This window comes from Pagrus major, chromosome 23 (assembly GCF_040436345.1).
Source record: "Pagrus major chromosome 23, Pma_NU_1.0".
In the NCBI taxonomy this organism is placed as follows: domain Eukaryota; kingdom Metazoa; phylum Chordata; class Actinopteri; order Spariformes; family Sparidae; genus Pagrus; species Pagrus major.
The window spans coordinates 10,413,824-10,430,206 of record NC_133237.1 but is presented as its reverse complement, the minus strand read 5'-3'; the positions used below and the strand labels follow the sequence as shown (position 1 = coordinate 10,430,206).

General features: G+C 40.1%; 1 protein-coding gene across 6 annotated transcripts; it reads right to left on the bottom strand.

Annotated features, from left to right (window-relative positions):
• Nucleotides 1-2,028: 2,028 nt before the first annotated feature.
• atf7ip2 (activating transcription factor 7 interacting protein 2) lies at nt 2,029-11,517 on the bottom strand. Of its 6 annotated transcripts, none has more exons than XM_073495318.1 (14): nt 11,441-11,517; nt 10,857-10,916; nt 9,406-9,726; nt 7,466-7,538; nt 6,932-7,060; nt 6,253-6,321; nt 6,087-6,124; nt 5,913-5,956; nt 5,763-5,818; nt 4,967-5,012; nt 4,623-4,702; nt 4,317-4,442; nt 4,035-4,222; nt 2,029-2,710 (listed from the first exon to the last, which is right to left on the bottom strand). In XM_073495318.1, exons 3-14 carry the CDS (start codon nt 9,600-9,602, stop codon nt 2,494-2,496), a joined length of 1,263 nt encoding a protein of 420 aa, XP_073351419.1. In that variant the 5' UTR covers nt 9,603-9,726; nt 10,857-10,916; nt 11,441-11,517; the 3' UTR covers nt 2,029-2,493. The 6 variants fall into 6 exon arrangements, with proteins under 6 accessions (XP_073351419.1, XP_073351421.1, XP_073351422.1 ...); XM_073495320.1 differs by having other exon boundaries at nt 11,278-11,504; XM_073495321.1 differs by lacking the exon at nt 11,441-11,517 and adding an exon at nt 11,075-11,153.
• Between the last annotated feature and the right edge of the window lie 4,866 nt (nt 11,518-16,383).

Sequence of the window (16,383 nt, the reverse complement as noted above, 5' to 3'; positions counted from 1 at the left end):
CAGGTTGGGATAGTTATTCTCAGTGTCTGAAATTCTGGAAACAATTCTTACAGAGATAGATCTTTTTGTTAAATAATAAGATTCATTTTGAAACAAGAAACACAAGTCTTGTGTAAGGAGAAGTGTCACTCTGAAACTTGGACCGATTCCAAATAGTTTTACACACCAAAAAACGTAAATACAGGGCCCAGGCTTACAAATTCATGGTTCTGGTGACATTGCTTATAATTGAGAAATCTGTATCTTTCACATGGTCTTACTTGTAGCTGAATTGAAAAATCTATAGTTAACGATACAGGCCCTGGGTCAAGACTCAAACCTGATCAGGTTAGAGTCCAGTAGCAGGGTCAGGTTACACCTTTTATTATGTGTGTGTTCTGGATGGTACCGATCCAAGTGACTTGCACGATCTTACCACAGGGCTGATTTCCAGGGGATGAAGCTGGGGGGCTTGCCGTATATTGAATATCTGGATCTTCTTCCCTGGATCTCACTGGAACATTTAACCTCACCTGCATTTAAAAACAGGGTAACAGTCTCTTTTCTGTATTACTCCTGGGTTTCATTCTGTGCTTTTTACTATACCTGCTTATCCAGTTCAGTGTGTCAGGTGGATCTGGGACCACTGAAGGTCCGGTTGTGCCATGAGTACAGGAAACTCGGCACATGGTTGGCCAAACGGTCCAAACCTGGCTTATTGGGAAAACATTTTTAAAGGATCAAATACATTGAGAAATATATGAATGCACATACAATTGAAAAAAATATATACCATGCAGAAAAAATGAGAAATAAATCTTTGTGAACTAACTTTAACTTTTTGGTAACTATTTTATGTTGTGTGATTTGCATGGACTGCCCCTTTAAGGGCCAGCCAGGTCATGTTCACAAGTCTCTGCAGTTTTGACTGCCAAGCCTCTGTTGTGACTGACTGGCAGTGTCTCCTGTCTTCTTCACTTACACATACTGAATGTAAGACCTCCAGACAGGCCGAGGGAGAGAGGGAGGAGACTGTTGACTGCTGCCAGCTGGCAGGAGAGCAGAGCGTATTGTGTATTTGCATTATTGAATATATTGGGGACATAGTGCATGGATATATTATTAAGACCAAATTCATGTTAGGTTCTCACTCTTCTTATTTCCTGTTTGTTGGGACAAATTGGTATCAGGAAATAGATGTGTACTGAAAGTACATTAAAACAGGAAACAGACGTCTTCCTGTAATCAAATCTTAATTGTTGGATTCTGTCTACAGAGGATGGACACTCGTACCAAGTTTCAGTTTTGTTGCAACTTAACTCCTTTGAACACACAAGCTGCAGTCTCTGCATTTTTCGTGAAGAATACTTTATCTACAACATAGTTCGCATCACGACAAGATTGGACAGAATTTGATCAGAAGAGAAGATGTGTTCTTACAAAGGCTTTTGTTCGGCAGATGAACTCGACAGCTGCGAGGATGACAGGTTCAGCTTGCTCAGATGGTGATTGAACAACCAGGACTGTTTCCTGTCCACTGTTACCTGGAGGACACGGACAACGATTCCACAAAATCGGAGGAGCAGCAGTCTCTGCATTTTTCCTGAAGAGTACTTCATCTACAACAAGCGCTACCAAGAGGAAAAAGGAAACATCTGGAGCACAACAGTTGCTTAGTGTTTACATGTTAAACAAAAGAAGCACTGCATTCTTTAGAGATTGCATTCAGTGCTAAGGCATGTGACTTGAGCCTCATGAATTCAATAGACACTTGGTCGCGGATACAAATAATAAGGGACTTTATGTTATTAGCAGTCAAAGCTGAACTAGACTTAAAGTAGAGCTTTGCTAGCTGCCCAGCGAGGTAGTAATTCGTACTACAGACAAGAAAACAAAGTTGTTGGAACCATTAAAAATTCATGTCTATTCTTAAATGCTTGCTACAAGTGGGGCAAAATAATAGCCATTAGCCTCAATATGTTGGATTTTGTTGGGCCAGTTGATTCAGTGTGATTCAGATTTTTACTTAATAAATGACAAAAATTCAAAAACATTGAAACATTGTGAACTTTATTGGCTCAATTAAAAATACTACCTTCTGTTTACATTAATAAAACTTTGTGAAATCCAATTTTTTTCCAAAAGTGAAATGACAGCTAATTTATGGCTTAATCACCTCATGTTGACATAAACACTGACATTAACAAAGTGACATTAAAGCTCGACCTGTTCTTTGTTGTTCTGGCACTTGACAGTGTGCGAGTTTCCTCTCTTAAAGCAGGATAAACACACAATATAAATACTTTGACAGAGAAAGAAGTGCCTTAAACATGGCTTGCTACGCCGCTTCCATTGGAACCATAATCATTGCTAGAGGGCACTGTGGTAACAGTAAAGTTCACATTCCATTCTTTTTATTTCATTTTACAAAATAAAAAATCATGTATCAAGAAAATCCCACATGACAACAGCTGCATGTGATGTCTCTCCTCTGAGGCCAGAGCCTCCTCCCAACTACAGTGCGTCAGGTATGTCTGCGGTTACAACTTCACTGTAGGGTCCGTATCGGCCAAAAATGTCTTTGCCCACCACAGTGACACACACCTTGCGCCCGGGCTTGTACTTGCTGACCATCACACACATGGGCAGATCTATGGCCTTCACTTCACCAATGGAACTCCACTTTGGGAATACGCCGCTACCCTTGACCTTTTCCATGGTCATGTAGACGCTGCAGCAGGTGAGAGAGGAGAAAGAGAATGTAATGAAAGATAAGGCGAGCAGAGCAGTAGTGAGGACCACTGACCTGCTGAAGTCTGCTTCCATCTGGTGGTCAGATGTTGACATAAGCAGTATAGTGTAATACTCTTCAGACAGATGTGTGAAATGACATCACTCCTGTAATCAACCTGGTTGAGTGTGGCTGCTTGTCTCAACATGTTCATATATGATTCAGACATGCCAAATGCTGTCTCGATGTTTCAGATGGTGACAGCTTTTACAGGGCTCCAGACTCATTTTTCACAATGGTTGCACTGATGCACTCAACTTTTTCATTTAAGTGCACCAGCACATAACTTAGTTGCACCCAATAACACAATTTGTGACTTAGGAGAGGAGGGAGGGGATTGCTAACTGCAAAACAGACAGGAAGTTACAAGAACAACAACAAAAAACTCTAAATTTCAAGCGCACCGGTGCAACCAATGAAAATGTTTAGTCGCACTTGAAAGATTTTTGGGCTCATCTGCGACCAAAAAAATCACACCCTGGAGCCCTGATTTGTAGTTTTGATAAAATCTCCTTTTAAATACGGAATTCTATTAGAGCTGAAACATTTAGTCGATTAATCAATTAGTCGATCAAAAGAAAAAAAATCTATGAACCATTTCAGTCATTTTCCATACAAAAATTGTGAAAAAGAGGTAGACATCCAGAGGTTCAAGTTTCTCAAATGTCAGGATTTGGTGTTTTTCTTGACCATATATAATGGTCAACAAAGAACTGGAATTTTGGTCAATCGAAACAAAGACATTTAAAGATAACGCCATGGGCTCTGAAAATTTGTAATTGGCTTTTTTTTCTCACTGTTTTTTACATTTTATTGACCAAACGTTTAAAAAAAATAATAATAACATCAGCATGTTCCCTAGCATTCTGGAATACATCTTATGTTTCACTCTCAAAATTGGATCCATGACCTAACCCAGCCACATACTCAACCAAATATAATATAGTGAGCTCAGTCAATTTGTGTTGGTTGAACATAGCTTGGGAGGACAAGCAGGCACATGGCCAACATGATTTGTTTCATTTCTCAAAATTCGTTACTCCATAAAGTCTGCGTGTTTCAGACAAAGACCGGAGAGAGGATGGTTTATTCTGGCTACACTTGCTACACAAACTTGGGCACGAGAACGATGCAATTCTCTCAAATTGTTGGAGCTACTTCAAATACGGTTTAGTCAGTTTTTAAATGACTGTCAAAGAAGCAGTCCCTTTAAGTGTAAATGTAGTAGAGTTGATACCCGTCTTCTCAACACACTGCATCTCACCTGTAACTATCCAGGGGAGGCGCCAATGGGTCTTTCTGTGAGACGTTCCAAAGCACAGAAAGGCTGGGGGGGTTCCTGATGAGAGCCAGACGTACTTCGGGTCTCTGGGGGATGTTGTATGAGGCCATTTCTGTGCTGATGACGGAGGTGAAGGTGATGGCTGGAAGAGGAGGATACAAGGGCTTGTCCTTGGGGTGAGGAAAGGGGAAGACAGGGGAGGTTTATTGTTAGCAAACAGTGATGTGAATTTCTCCTGTTGGTTAGTGTGAGTTGGTGTATTACCTGATTTAAGTCTGAGCGCTCAGAACAGTTACTATGGCCAGAAGAGGAGCAACCTGCTTTCACCTTGGGCTCCTCCAACTGCCTGGAGACCTCAATATTTTCTGGCTCTTTCTTTATGTCGAGTCCCTGAATTACACATCACAACAAAGCGTGGAAAAGAAAGATGAATGAATATATGCAATATACAAGATGAACAATGAGAATAAACATCTTACCATTGTTTGAAATGCTTGTCATTAGTTACACATAACATATTTTAGCGTGGCATGTTTTCAAAATGATTTATCATGCAGTGAAGCATCCTACCTTACAATCAGGAGAGCCATAAGGAGTATGAAGCGGAGGAGACGGCTCCTTATTTAAATCTGCTACGGCAGCCGTCAAAGCTTAACACGGATTACATACAAGTGACAAGTAACAGAGGAAGAGACGAGAGAGAAGAAAAAACGGATGTTATTTATGCATGTACTCACTGACTCATATTATTTAATTTGGGTCATTATAACAGCTTATGGTGTCAGTTTCTCCCACTACATGGTGAAATAATATCATCAGAAGCTACATTTCATAGACATTTAACAAGTTTAAACCTTCGCTATACAAACAAAAAAATAAAATATAAACTATAAAGTAAATATAAACTATTTTACCTTTCTTCTCGGCTTGCATCTTGTCTACCGCCGTTTTTGTGGTTTCCTGGACAGAAAGGACCGATCAACTTAAACCTTTATGTTTACACAGGTTTTCGTTTACTCAAAATTAATAGTCAATTAACAAGAGCCTGACCAATACTAGATTTTTGAGGCCGAAAACCGTTAATAGGGAGTAAAAAATTCCGGTATTGCTTTATCGGCCGATACACAAGCATTTTTTGCAATGATCCAGAAGGAGCCACTAAAAAAATCTTGGGGCAGACAGTCAAAATCGTCTGGCTGGGTAGGCATTTCTTATTTTGTTCTTGTTTTCATTATTAATTTACCATAAATAAATAATACCTGATGTTAAATATCAGATAGAAGCATATTGTGCATACAGTGCTCATTACTTAGAGGCAAGTAGAGGGAAAAGCAACTCACTAGGAGATGGGAAGGCAGGCACTCTCAAATGGGATGGCCAACAATTGTATAACGGGGGCCATGGATACCACTGCATAACAGATAACATATACAGGATACCAATATATACGTGATAGGCCAATATGGAACGATTATATCTGCTAACTGGTGTATTGGTCAGGCTCTATAAATAACCAATTTTAACATTAAATCTTTCTTTATAGTACATGGTTACCTTCTTGACCACAAAAGCCTCAATTAGTATTGACCTGTGTGGAGATTGAGTATTTTTTCGCTCATTCTGAGGCCTTCCCTTGAAGCTGATAATTTAATATATTTCAAATCACACAAACTAATTAAAAAACACAGAATGAATGAACTACATATTTACCATCAACTTATTAAGCTCTCCACTCTTGGAGTCCATACACTCCACGCTCATTTTTTCTAAAAGAAAAAAAAGCACAGAATAAATACTCCACAACACAAAAATGCAATAAGTATTCATTAGTGCATGCATGCATGCTCGCTGGGCTCTTACTCTGTGACACACTGGTTTCCTTGTTTTCATCCTCAGACTCTGACCTGCAGGGTTGGATGGCAAATCAAATTGTCTTAAAAGCTGATTAAATGCAAATAAATCCAAGGCAAAAAATTCACAAAATCAGGGCCTTTATAACTGACAACTAATATTACTGAACCTGGTTCTACATACCTCATGATGTCCACATTAACAAGAGATGGCAGCGGGCTCTGAAAGTCAAAAATGTTTGTTGAGTCCTGTTGAATGTGCATGTCGGCCAATATGCAATACATATGCAAGCGTGTGTGTGTGCGTGTGTGTGTGCGTGTGCGTGTGCATATATATGTATATACCAAACCTTTTTCTTTTTCTTTGCCATGTAGGCAAGAGCTGCTTCTGCTCTCTGGCTTACGGTGTTAACTCGAGCCTGAGGAAGAGAACATTCTGTCAGGATTTATTGGGTTTAAGGTATTCATACACACACACACACACACACACACACACACACACACACAAGACATTCACGTCTGATTACTTTTAGCTTAAAAAGATAAGAAATAACAAAAACATGGAGGAAAAGGTAGAAAGCATCTGTGTTCTAATCAAGTGGGTTTGATCTAATGGGGGAACAACTTGAAAACAACGAACAATGGCTGAAGCGAGACCACAGAAGAATGGAAGCTTAAAAGATTTACCAGTAGCTGTCGAATTCAGAAATGGCAGGACAGAATAACACAAAACAAAGAGCAAGAGACAGATTTTAAAAGAGCTTGATGAAAGTAAGGAATGAAGAAATTAAGAACAATAGAGGCAGTGAGAATGTCAGATGTGCTTTTATCATTTTCATAGCACAAAGGAAAAAAAGTCAATTGGAGAATTAGGAAGGGCGTTAGTGACAACATTACTTGTGTGTCTGGTCACCAACCTATAACCAACTCTGACAATCCCAAACTATATATAAACTAGAATTCATTTTGTTGAAGCACAGCACACCTGCCAGCAGTGAATTAAAGATGCGTGCCACTACTTCAACCAACCTCCAGTTTTTTGATGGAGCTTTCGTAGTCGACATGTTCCAGATGTTGAATATTTTCATATAAACCCTGCAGCTTGGTTTCATTGTTTTTCAACACGCTGCGAACCTCCTGCTCAATCAGAGTCTGCACCTGTGGACACATGAGCGAAATTAACACACATGCATGCAGGCTTTTAGCGGAGCTGTGTTCATGAGGACAGTTATGATAAAGGGATGCACGATATGGATTTTTTTCTGCAGATACCGATAATGATAATCGCCTGCTTTTCATGGCTGATACTGATAAGGTGACCTATAATTTTACATTTTCATATTTTAAGAAGACAATTACAACCTGTAGTTTATTAACACCTGAGGGTAAGTAAGGCCAGGATGTAGTGAGCAAAGGTGGATGGTGGAACTGGAACGTGTCGTGGGCTGCACTCTTGTGTTTATCAGCCCTTTTTATATCGTGCATCCCTTTTATAATACAGTGTATTTAAAAAATGTATATGAAAAAGTATACATTTGTCAATCACACAATATTGTCTCTTACTTCCGATTGGGAGAATTTAATCTTTTTATCACTGGCTCCAAAGGAATCTGAACTGGAGGGCAACCTCTTCATTCTTCATACATAGAGACAAACACACACACACACATGCACAGACAGTCGAGATCGAGGTTGATAACATTACCTACTCTATATTGAGGAGCTAACAAAATGCACCTATTTTTTTAACCTTGGTACCTGGACTGTAGCATGTGGAAATATGTCACATTGAGCAAAGCAAGGATGATGCAATAGTAGTTTTATAGTGTCAAAATCACATTAAAGCTATCGGCAACATCTATAAATAACTCATTATATGCCAGAATCAGAACAGAACCAGCACACTAGAGGTGTCACATTTCACATCACCTGAACTAAACACTATAACACATGAATAACAGCACAAGTATCACACTGGTGGTGCAAATGGCTGGTTCAAATAAATAGAGACTTTCACTGCTTGCACTGTAGCTTGTCAAAAACACTGAAGTCACAATACGTAACAGATATATCTCGTCACATCATATAAATACTTGTAAATGCACTTTGTGCCACTGGCTTTAACGATAAATGACTAAATGTGGCGGGATCATGAGAGTAGCCACTGCAGCGTAGCGCGCAAGAGAAAACAGCACCTGTCAGAAACAGCAAAACAGAAGAAAGAAAAGTGTGCAATATGACAGCGTTTCAATCTTGCAATTCAACATTGCATGAAGGTGTACAAGCAGCTTAGTGCCAAAAGGAAAGTAGCAAAAAAAGAATGAGAAGATTCTTCTGGGTTCAGTAAGAAAGGTGTGTTGGTTAGTAGATTTTGAATTCTCAGGGTCACGACTTTCAAGCAAGTTATTAAGTTCCTATGTTAATATTCTGAATAGAAATGTGCAGTGATGATGTTACAGCTCACATGAGAAGCACAAACACATATCGATAGATTCCATTTCACGCTCGATGGTTTTGTAGCTTACACACAGGGGGATAAATATGAAAAAAATGAAAAAAAAATATGATTCTCCCAGGTCATTCTGTCCTCATACAATAGGACGTCATACGTACCCTGTACAGACGTTAAAGTCTGGATAAGGATAGTGAAGACTGCTCTATGAGGGGCATATCTCATGGTCTCTGCAACCTGGTCAGTCAAAGCTACTATAGATATGTCTACAGAACACATGTCTGACAAACCAAGCCAAGGCAAAGCTGATTGTTTGTGTACAACTCGTGAAGAGGCCTTCGATTTATCTATGTTAGCAGACTTAGTGTCTGTGACCTATGTTCCTCCTATCCCTCTGGCTAGAGATGAGAAGAACTCTGCACTCACCCCCCTTGATATGTTGTTAAACAGATAACCATGTATGGGAGGGATGCTCCCTGAAGCTGTAGATATAATGTGATCATTCGGGAAGACTTGTTAGGATTATCATGGCATCACTCTGTGCAGACAGATGTGCTGTTATTTTGCTCCTCCAAGATCTTGTTTTATAAACTATCTCAACATAAGTCATCGGTGTCTCTGAGTCTTCTTCATCTCTCCTGAATGGTCAAACGAGCCGAAATTCCACAACAATTCATAACTAAGTGTATATTCATTACTTGTGGCCTGTGGAGGAAGTCAAACTATATAGCTCTGCCGATAGCCTATAGGTAAAAGGACAATGGAATACAATTCCTATTTGCTGTCATTTATCATTTCATAACTTGAAAGCCACATTTTTCCCTTGTCAGCTTCACTGGAATGACAAAACCCTTTCCGAGAGTCACACTGTCCATCCCCTCCTTTGCTCGACAGGTCAAGCTAGCAGCAACATTAACAGCAAGGCATGGTGAAGCTTCACAAGAAGGATTAGCTCTATGCGTGTAGATGCAGATCGCACTGTAAGCCCACTTCGAAGGAATTAAACTGGCAAGCTGCAAACACACAAGAAGCTGTTGGGAGGTTAACTTACGCATTCAGAAGACACTGGGCGACTTCTGCATCAGATTTCAATCCATTTGCTGCTTTCAATGCACGCCACCTTCCAAATGCCAGTCCAATGTTCACTCGAGACAAATATCTCTTTGAATTGGTGGAAGGCTTTGCTTTCTTTAGAGCTGGTCTTTTGAGGCCTGTGTGACCATGAGTTTGGTCTTGAGCATCTGCCATGTTTATTTAAACCTACAGTGTAATGTCAACCGGTTTTGTTGAGTGGGGAATCATCAGGGAATGTACAAGGTGAGGGAGTGAGCTGACGTCAGCAGTCCATCAAAGACTGTTAGAAGGTTGAAACCTGGCAATAATAGCAGCCACTGTTAGTTTCACTCCTGCGTACATCATTGGATTATGTTCCAGTAAAATCACTGTAGACACACAATGTTGTTAAATACTGTAGATGCTGTATTGTAAGTCTTACAATACTGTACAATACTTACTGTGAGAGGGAATATCTCCACAACTAATTTACTTAGTTTACGTAATTAATTTACAATTTTAGAATGGACAGATATTTTTACATAAAAGGAATAAGTTGTGCACAAAGTGTATTCACTAGGGGTGTAATGGTACATGTGGTCCTCCTGAACCGTCACGGCACGGGCGCCAAGGTTCAGTCAATTGAACCTTCAGCCACACTGTGGCGAGAGCATATGTCAATGGGAGAGAGTATAACCATTCTGCTCCATATTCCAATCCAGTATTTGGCAGTAACACACCTAAAAGCTTTCCCCCTTATTTCAAAACAGCCATTTGGAAATATTAGAGATTGTGGTGGATCGGACAAGGGCATTGTGGTAGCGTTGTTTAACAGTTGTAGTGGAGTGGAAACTCACTTGTCCTCACTGTTGTTTAGTAGCCTCTGCATGTAAAAGCAGGCAGAGCCAAAGACATTACCGTATAAATTGGCATTTACATTTGTTTTGTTATCTACCTTGCATAAACGACAACGTGCATTTTCACTTTTTACTGCTTTATGCACAAAAGGCTCTAACGACTATCCCTGGTAGAACAAGGGGGAAACCAGGTGGAACTTGCACATAAATAAAGAAACCTAGCATATAGTTTTTTGTGTTGTTTTCATCCCACTGTACCAAAGTCGTACCGAACCATGACTTCTGTGTACCGTTTCACCCCTAGTATTCACTGACTCATTGTGTTAATTTTACAAGATTTTAATGACAGCTGAATCACGGTGCAACAAACTGTGCAGTAAAGTGTTTTAGCCTTTTTGACACACACACCATGTAGAAGATATGAAATGTGTGCCACTATTCAAATGATAAAAGGGAGAAAATCACTGGAGACATGACTTCCAACAGTGATTCACGTTCGCCCCTGCATTATATAAGAAGCTACTGTGATACAGTTGTGTTTTTGAAAAGCTTTACAGGTGTGATAAATTGCCATATTAGTTATTTGTCCCACCTCTGTTGTCTAACGTTGCTCTTAGCCAGGCTCAGTCCTTAACTTCTTTACAACGATGCTCTATTGACAGAGACAGAAAACAATTAAATTCAGGTGAAGAGCAACTTGTACTGCAAACAGCCTTCAAACTGATACATATTCAAGTGAAATACAAACATTACGGTAGATTGTCTCTACAGTTTTACAACATATGCTGTCACAGAGTACATCTTTCTCACCACAGTTCCTCCAAACACAGTCAGTGTGATGCGTCTTTGTAAATCTGTGTTTGTCTTGGCAGCATGTTAAAGATATTTTCACTCATCAGACAGTGACGTGAACTTCACTTATTAATAAAAGCTATTTTCTTTTTCATTTGACATGCTAATGTATTGATGTTGGTCGCATCACGCTGACTGGTGAACTGGTTATCATCACTTACAGGAGCATCAGCTGCCACAAGTCTTCGCTGCGAGGACTGAAAGCTAGCTAGCTCAAACTTTTAGCTGACTATTTCTCTGTTTATAAAGAAATACCTAGCTACCCTACGTTAGCGCACGAGATATGTAGCTTTAGTTAAAAGGCTCAACGTTCAAAAAACTCACTCAAAATGCGATTTTGGTACAATTCAAGTCTTGCATGTCTCATACAATCCTGCTTGTTTAGCCCGTTAATGGCTTTTCTTGGTTTTCAACTTCCGCAAGTAATACTTCCGGTCTGACACCTTCAGAATAAAAGCGAAATCTCATTTAAAAACAAAGTCAAGTGTGCTCTAAAACTAAGACAAATTATGTAAACATAGTCCTCCTGTACTTGAGCTACAGTATAATTTTTTCTAAAGAGCAGATCTTCAAAATCAGCCAGAAAGACTCTTTGATTTTTCATGCAAAATGTCTGATGGCTCAGCACATCACTGGCTTCAAAACAGAAACATGATATATATTAAGAAAAAAACAAGCAGAGGTATAAAGGACAATATCATTGATGACCTAGAGAAGGTGGCATAGATAGTAAAATTTCTCATTAGTTGCAGCAAGATAGTCTCCCCAGCAATCATGACGTCAGGGAGACATTCAGATTATGCCTCTTAAACGTCCGTCAGTCCAGGTCCACTTTTGTACATCTCATGGACGTTCAGAACAGGTTTAATATTTGGACGTCTGACCAGGACCCCTTTTGGACATTTGTGGGTGTGCAACACAGGTTCAATATATAAACGTCTGGCTAGGGAACCACTTTGACGTCTGTGGAAGTTCAAAATAGGTTTGGTATATGAACATCTAACTGGGACCTGTCCTGGACTTCTGTAGATGTACAACACAGGTTAAATATTTAAACGTCTGGCAAGGGAACCACAACAGTATGGGAATCTGAACATCTAACAAGGACCTGTCTTGGACGTCTAGAGGTTTGGTATATGAACGTCTGACTGGGACTTTTCTTGGACCTCTAGGAGTGCAAGATAGGGTATCACTTGGACGTCTGTGGACATTCAAAGCAGGTTTAGCATCTGAATGTCGGGCTAGGACTAGGATGTTTGTGGACATGCAAGAAAGCTTAATATCTTGACAACTATCCAGGACTATTTGACTATTTTGGTTTAGGTTATTTTCAACCCTGTAAGGATGTCACTAGGATGTCAAGAGTGACTGTTAAAAAGACGTCTACAAAAGACGTAGCGAAATCTTTAATTTTGAATCTTATAAGGAAGTCACCTGGACTTCAAGAGTGAACGCTAAAAAGACATCTAAAAAAAACGTTGCAAAAACTTTCATTCTGGCTCTTCAGGGGACATCTTTTGAACTTTCGACAAAGAAGTTTATTTGACGTCTTTTGGACGTGTCCATGCTCAGTGGGTAGTGAAATGATCCATGGTGATATTGCTTCTATAGCCTAACAATAATTAGCAGAACCAAACGTAAGCAGACTAATGGTAACGTTTTTTTGTGTCTTCAGATCCAAGTAAATGTAAGAGTCAATGTTCATTTGTAAGAGTTTCAAAGTAAACCAGCTCTGCTCTGCAGCACAACACAAAATTCATCACCTACAAACATTTGTGCCACAAGAGCAGGTCTGAATGAATTCTCCATACTGCATATTATAAGACTTTTTGTTATTTTCAAGTGACCAGTGGTGCATTTTTTGAGATCTATTCATCATGAACGCATGTTATGTGTACAATTTTGTTTTTTTGGGTGCTGCACAGGCTCTTTTTCATAGATGTGTAATAACAACAACATTTTATTTCATTTTAATGAGACAAATACATGCAGATTTTTAGAAAAATGCTAGTTTGCCTTCAGAATGTTGAGGCTGATATTTGAAATATAACCATTCCAGGTGTTGACTCTGAATCTAAGGATGGAATTTTGGGGTCATCATGGAGACGTGTTGTATCAACAAAACTTGAGTTTAATAGAGCCTGAGCAGAGGACTTTCTTTCTGCTTCAGACTTAGCTCAGTGAACTACAGACATCCTTTCAGAGCGACATAGATACAATCTATTTGTCACGAACAGTTTGAAGAGCAGTGAGCGAACTGAGCCGTCAGAGAACACAAACCTTCTGAGTGAGTAGTTAAACAGACCAGACTCACCTACATGCAGTAAATCAGTCAAAGTTGAGGATGGCTGAATATTATTGACTCTCTGCTGACTGGTGAAGCTGATATTAGCTAAATATTTACTTTAATGCTTGTTAGTTTCTGCACAGTATTCATGATGTTTCAATACTGTACACTCATTTCCTACTGGGGTACTGATGGAAATATATTAGTTTGAGTAAAACTACTAATACCACAATGTGAAAATAGGCTTCTATAAGTAGATTCAACATTGTTTCAGTTTTATTATTGATCCATTAACATGTAAGCAAAATCTTTATCTTGTATTTGGTCCATGTGAAGCTGATTAGAACAACTACGTGTTTTGTTTAGTTAAATCTGTAACAAATCATCACTTTTTTCTTAACTGATCCTATAATTTGTCCACATCTGCTGTCATATAAGTGTTGTGGGGTACAATATATCCCAAAGTCAATATAATGTATGTTACTCCTGAAAAAGGGGTCTAAAAAGGAGCTTCCTTTCAATGTGTGTGACAGGAGTCTAGTAACCACGTGAAGAGTTTAAAGACCAGAAATAATATTGACAGTCATCCTTGCTGCCAAGATGGAGCAGATGATTGTTGATGTTAACGAGCTTCTGTCAGGGATGGATTGGGAAGAGATGTCGACCCTACTCAACAACACCATAGAATATCTATCGGATGACCAACCCATCCCTTCACCTCCTCCGCCTGACCCTGGGCTGGAGCTAAACACCAAGCCTGAGCCTGTGCCAGTACACAGTCAGGTTGGAGGATATGATTGGTCCCCCCCCCAGAGAGTCTCTCCTCCCATCAAGACCGTTCACCCCATGTACAATGGGGAGTGTCAAGTGGGCACAATGCAGGCAGGTCACCTGGATGGTCTGCCAGGCTCTTATGGCCAGGGACCCATCCCTGCACCTCCTCCTCCTGTCCTTGCTTGGCTTGAGCTGAACACTCAGCCTCAGCATTTACAGAGTCAGGTCGGAGGATATGGTGGTTGTCAGCCAGGCGCTTATAGCCAGGTACAGGTAAGATTCTAATTATAGGTTAGGCAAAGATATCATTTAGAGTAGATCAATTTCTGTATTGATACAGACATTTGTCAGTGGTGGATGCTTTGAAAAAGGCAGAAAAAATGTTAGTTTTAATGTAAGATCACTTTGTTATCCTGAATGTAATGATGCACAACACCGTTAAGGTGTCTGAACCCCGAGTGTGGTTTCATGTATGGAAGAAGAGTGTTATTGTGGCATTATTAAATATCTCTCTCTCTCTCTCTCTCTCTCTCTCTCTCCCTCTCTCTCCACAGTACCTGCCGTATCAGTGGCCTATGAACGGCATCCCACAGCCAATACCTGCAGCAGGTCACCCTGTTCCTCCACACACAGTAAGACCCTGGTTCACCACACATACTCTTAACATTTCAACTGTTTGGTTGCAACAAACAGCAGGTTTAGTGCTGTAGGAGAAAGATGTCAGTGCTGGAACAGTCACGGCTTTACAGGAATAACACATGTAAAATCTGACTTTGTCCTGCAGTTCTAGTTCAAAGGTCCTTTAGAAAAATGCTACATTTTAGAATTATTTAATTGCAGCGAGTTATTATAATTTATTGTGAGGGGAAATCCTGACACCTGGTGGACACATCTCACCCTCGCAGCTTGTCTAAGCACCTGTTCTGTGTGCTTGCGTCTCTCCAGTATAACAATGTACCAGTGATGACCCTCCCTGGAGGCTCGGACCAAAACCTGCAATATGTTGGAGTGCTGTAAGTAACACACGCGTGAATGCAAACAAACACACCAGTGCACACATTTCCAGAGCTTCTGCTCGCATCATCACACACACACACACACACACACACACACACACTCTTTCTCCTGTCTAATCTTGTGTGACTTGTTATGTGTGTAGAAATGGAGAGACGGTGTACACTCTTCCAGCAGGAGTTTTCCCTCCTCCTTGTGTCCCTGCTGCTCCTCAGCCAAGCGCCTCCAACTCATAGTAAGTTTGTTGTGGACAGTTTTGGTCAAAAAGTAGATTGTGTTCTGTTGTTTGATTTCTGTTATTTATCTGTATATTTTTGATAATCAGTGTCTTTTAATGGGTTAGGGTTTTCTGCTGATCATAACGTTTCCACAGCGTTAACATGAGCTCTCACCCTGTTTTTGTGCCGTAGTAATATAAAGCATGACAGCCAGCAGGAGGACGACTGTCCATATATAAAAAGGCCGCCGAATGCCTTCCTGCTGTTCATGAAGGAGCACAGGCCTCATGTGGATGAGGAAATCAAGAGGATGGGAAACGGGATCGTGAATACAGTCCTGGGACAGAGAGTAAGTGTGACAGACAGCGTTCCAAACGTGATCAATGACTAGAAAAAGCAAAACTAACTCTAAATCATTACATCTTTACAATGATTGACCCCTTTAATGACGACCTATGTGCATAACTGTGTCTGTACTCAGTGTGTATAGTGTGTGTGTGTGTGTGTGCTAACGGACAGTGTTTTGTCCGTGTGTCCACAGTGGAAGTCACTGTCAGCAGAGGAGCAGGCCAAGTATTACCAACAGGCCGAAATAGAGAAACAACTCCACGCCCAGAGACACCCAGGCTGGTCAGTCATTGAAAACTATGTAAGTACACACTGCTCACACACAACTCATACATGTTTACATCACCACATACATCACTGGACAAGAGTCAATGCCATGAGTTTTTATTAGCTGATGCCATATGGAAAGTGTAAAGACGTGTTTGTTTTTGTGTAGGGCAAAAAGAGGAAGACGATCAAAAAAAGAGCTCCCAAAGGTAAGGACGATCATGTGAAATGTGACGAGAACTAGAGGACATTTGATTGTTAAATGACATTCATTTTACATTCAAGAAAATTTATATTTTAACATATTTAGTTTAAGTAGTTCAACAATTTGGAGCGCAAATTGTTTTAAAGTTTCAAAT

Coding starts and splice junctions, on each gene's coding strand:
- atf7ip2 (XM_073495318.1), bottom strand. CDS start 9,602: ATGGCAGATGCTCAAGACCAAACTCATGGTCACACAGGCCTCAAAAGA. Junction 7,539..9,405: donor GCCCAGTGTCTTCTGAATGC/GTAAGTTAACCT, acceptor CTATGTATGAAG/AATGAAGAGGTTGCCCTCCA. Junction 4,703..4,966: donor GATGCAAGCCGAGAAGAAAG/GTAAAATAGTTT, acceptor ATCCGTGTTAAG/CTTTGACGGCTGCCGTAGCA.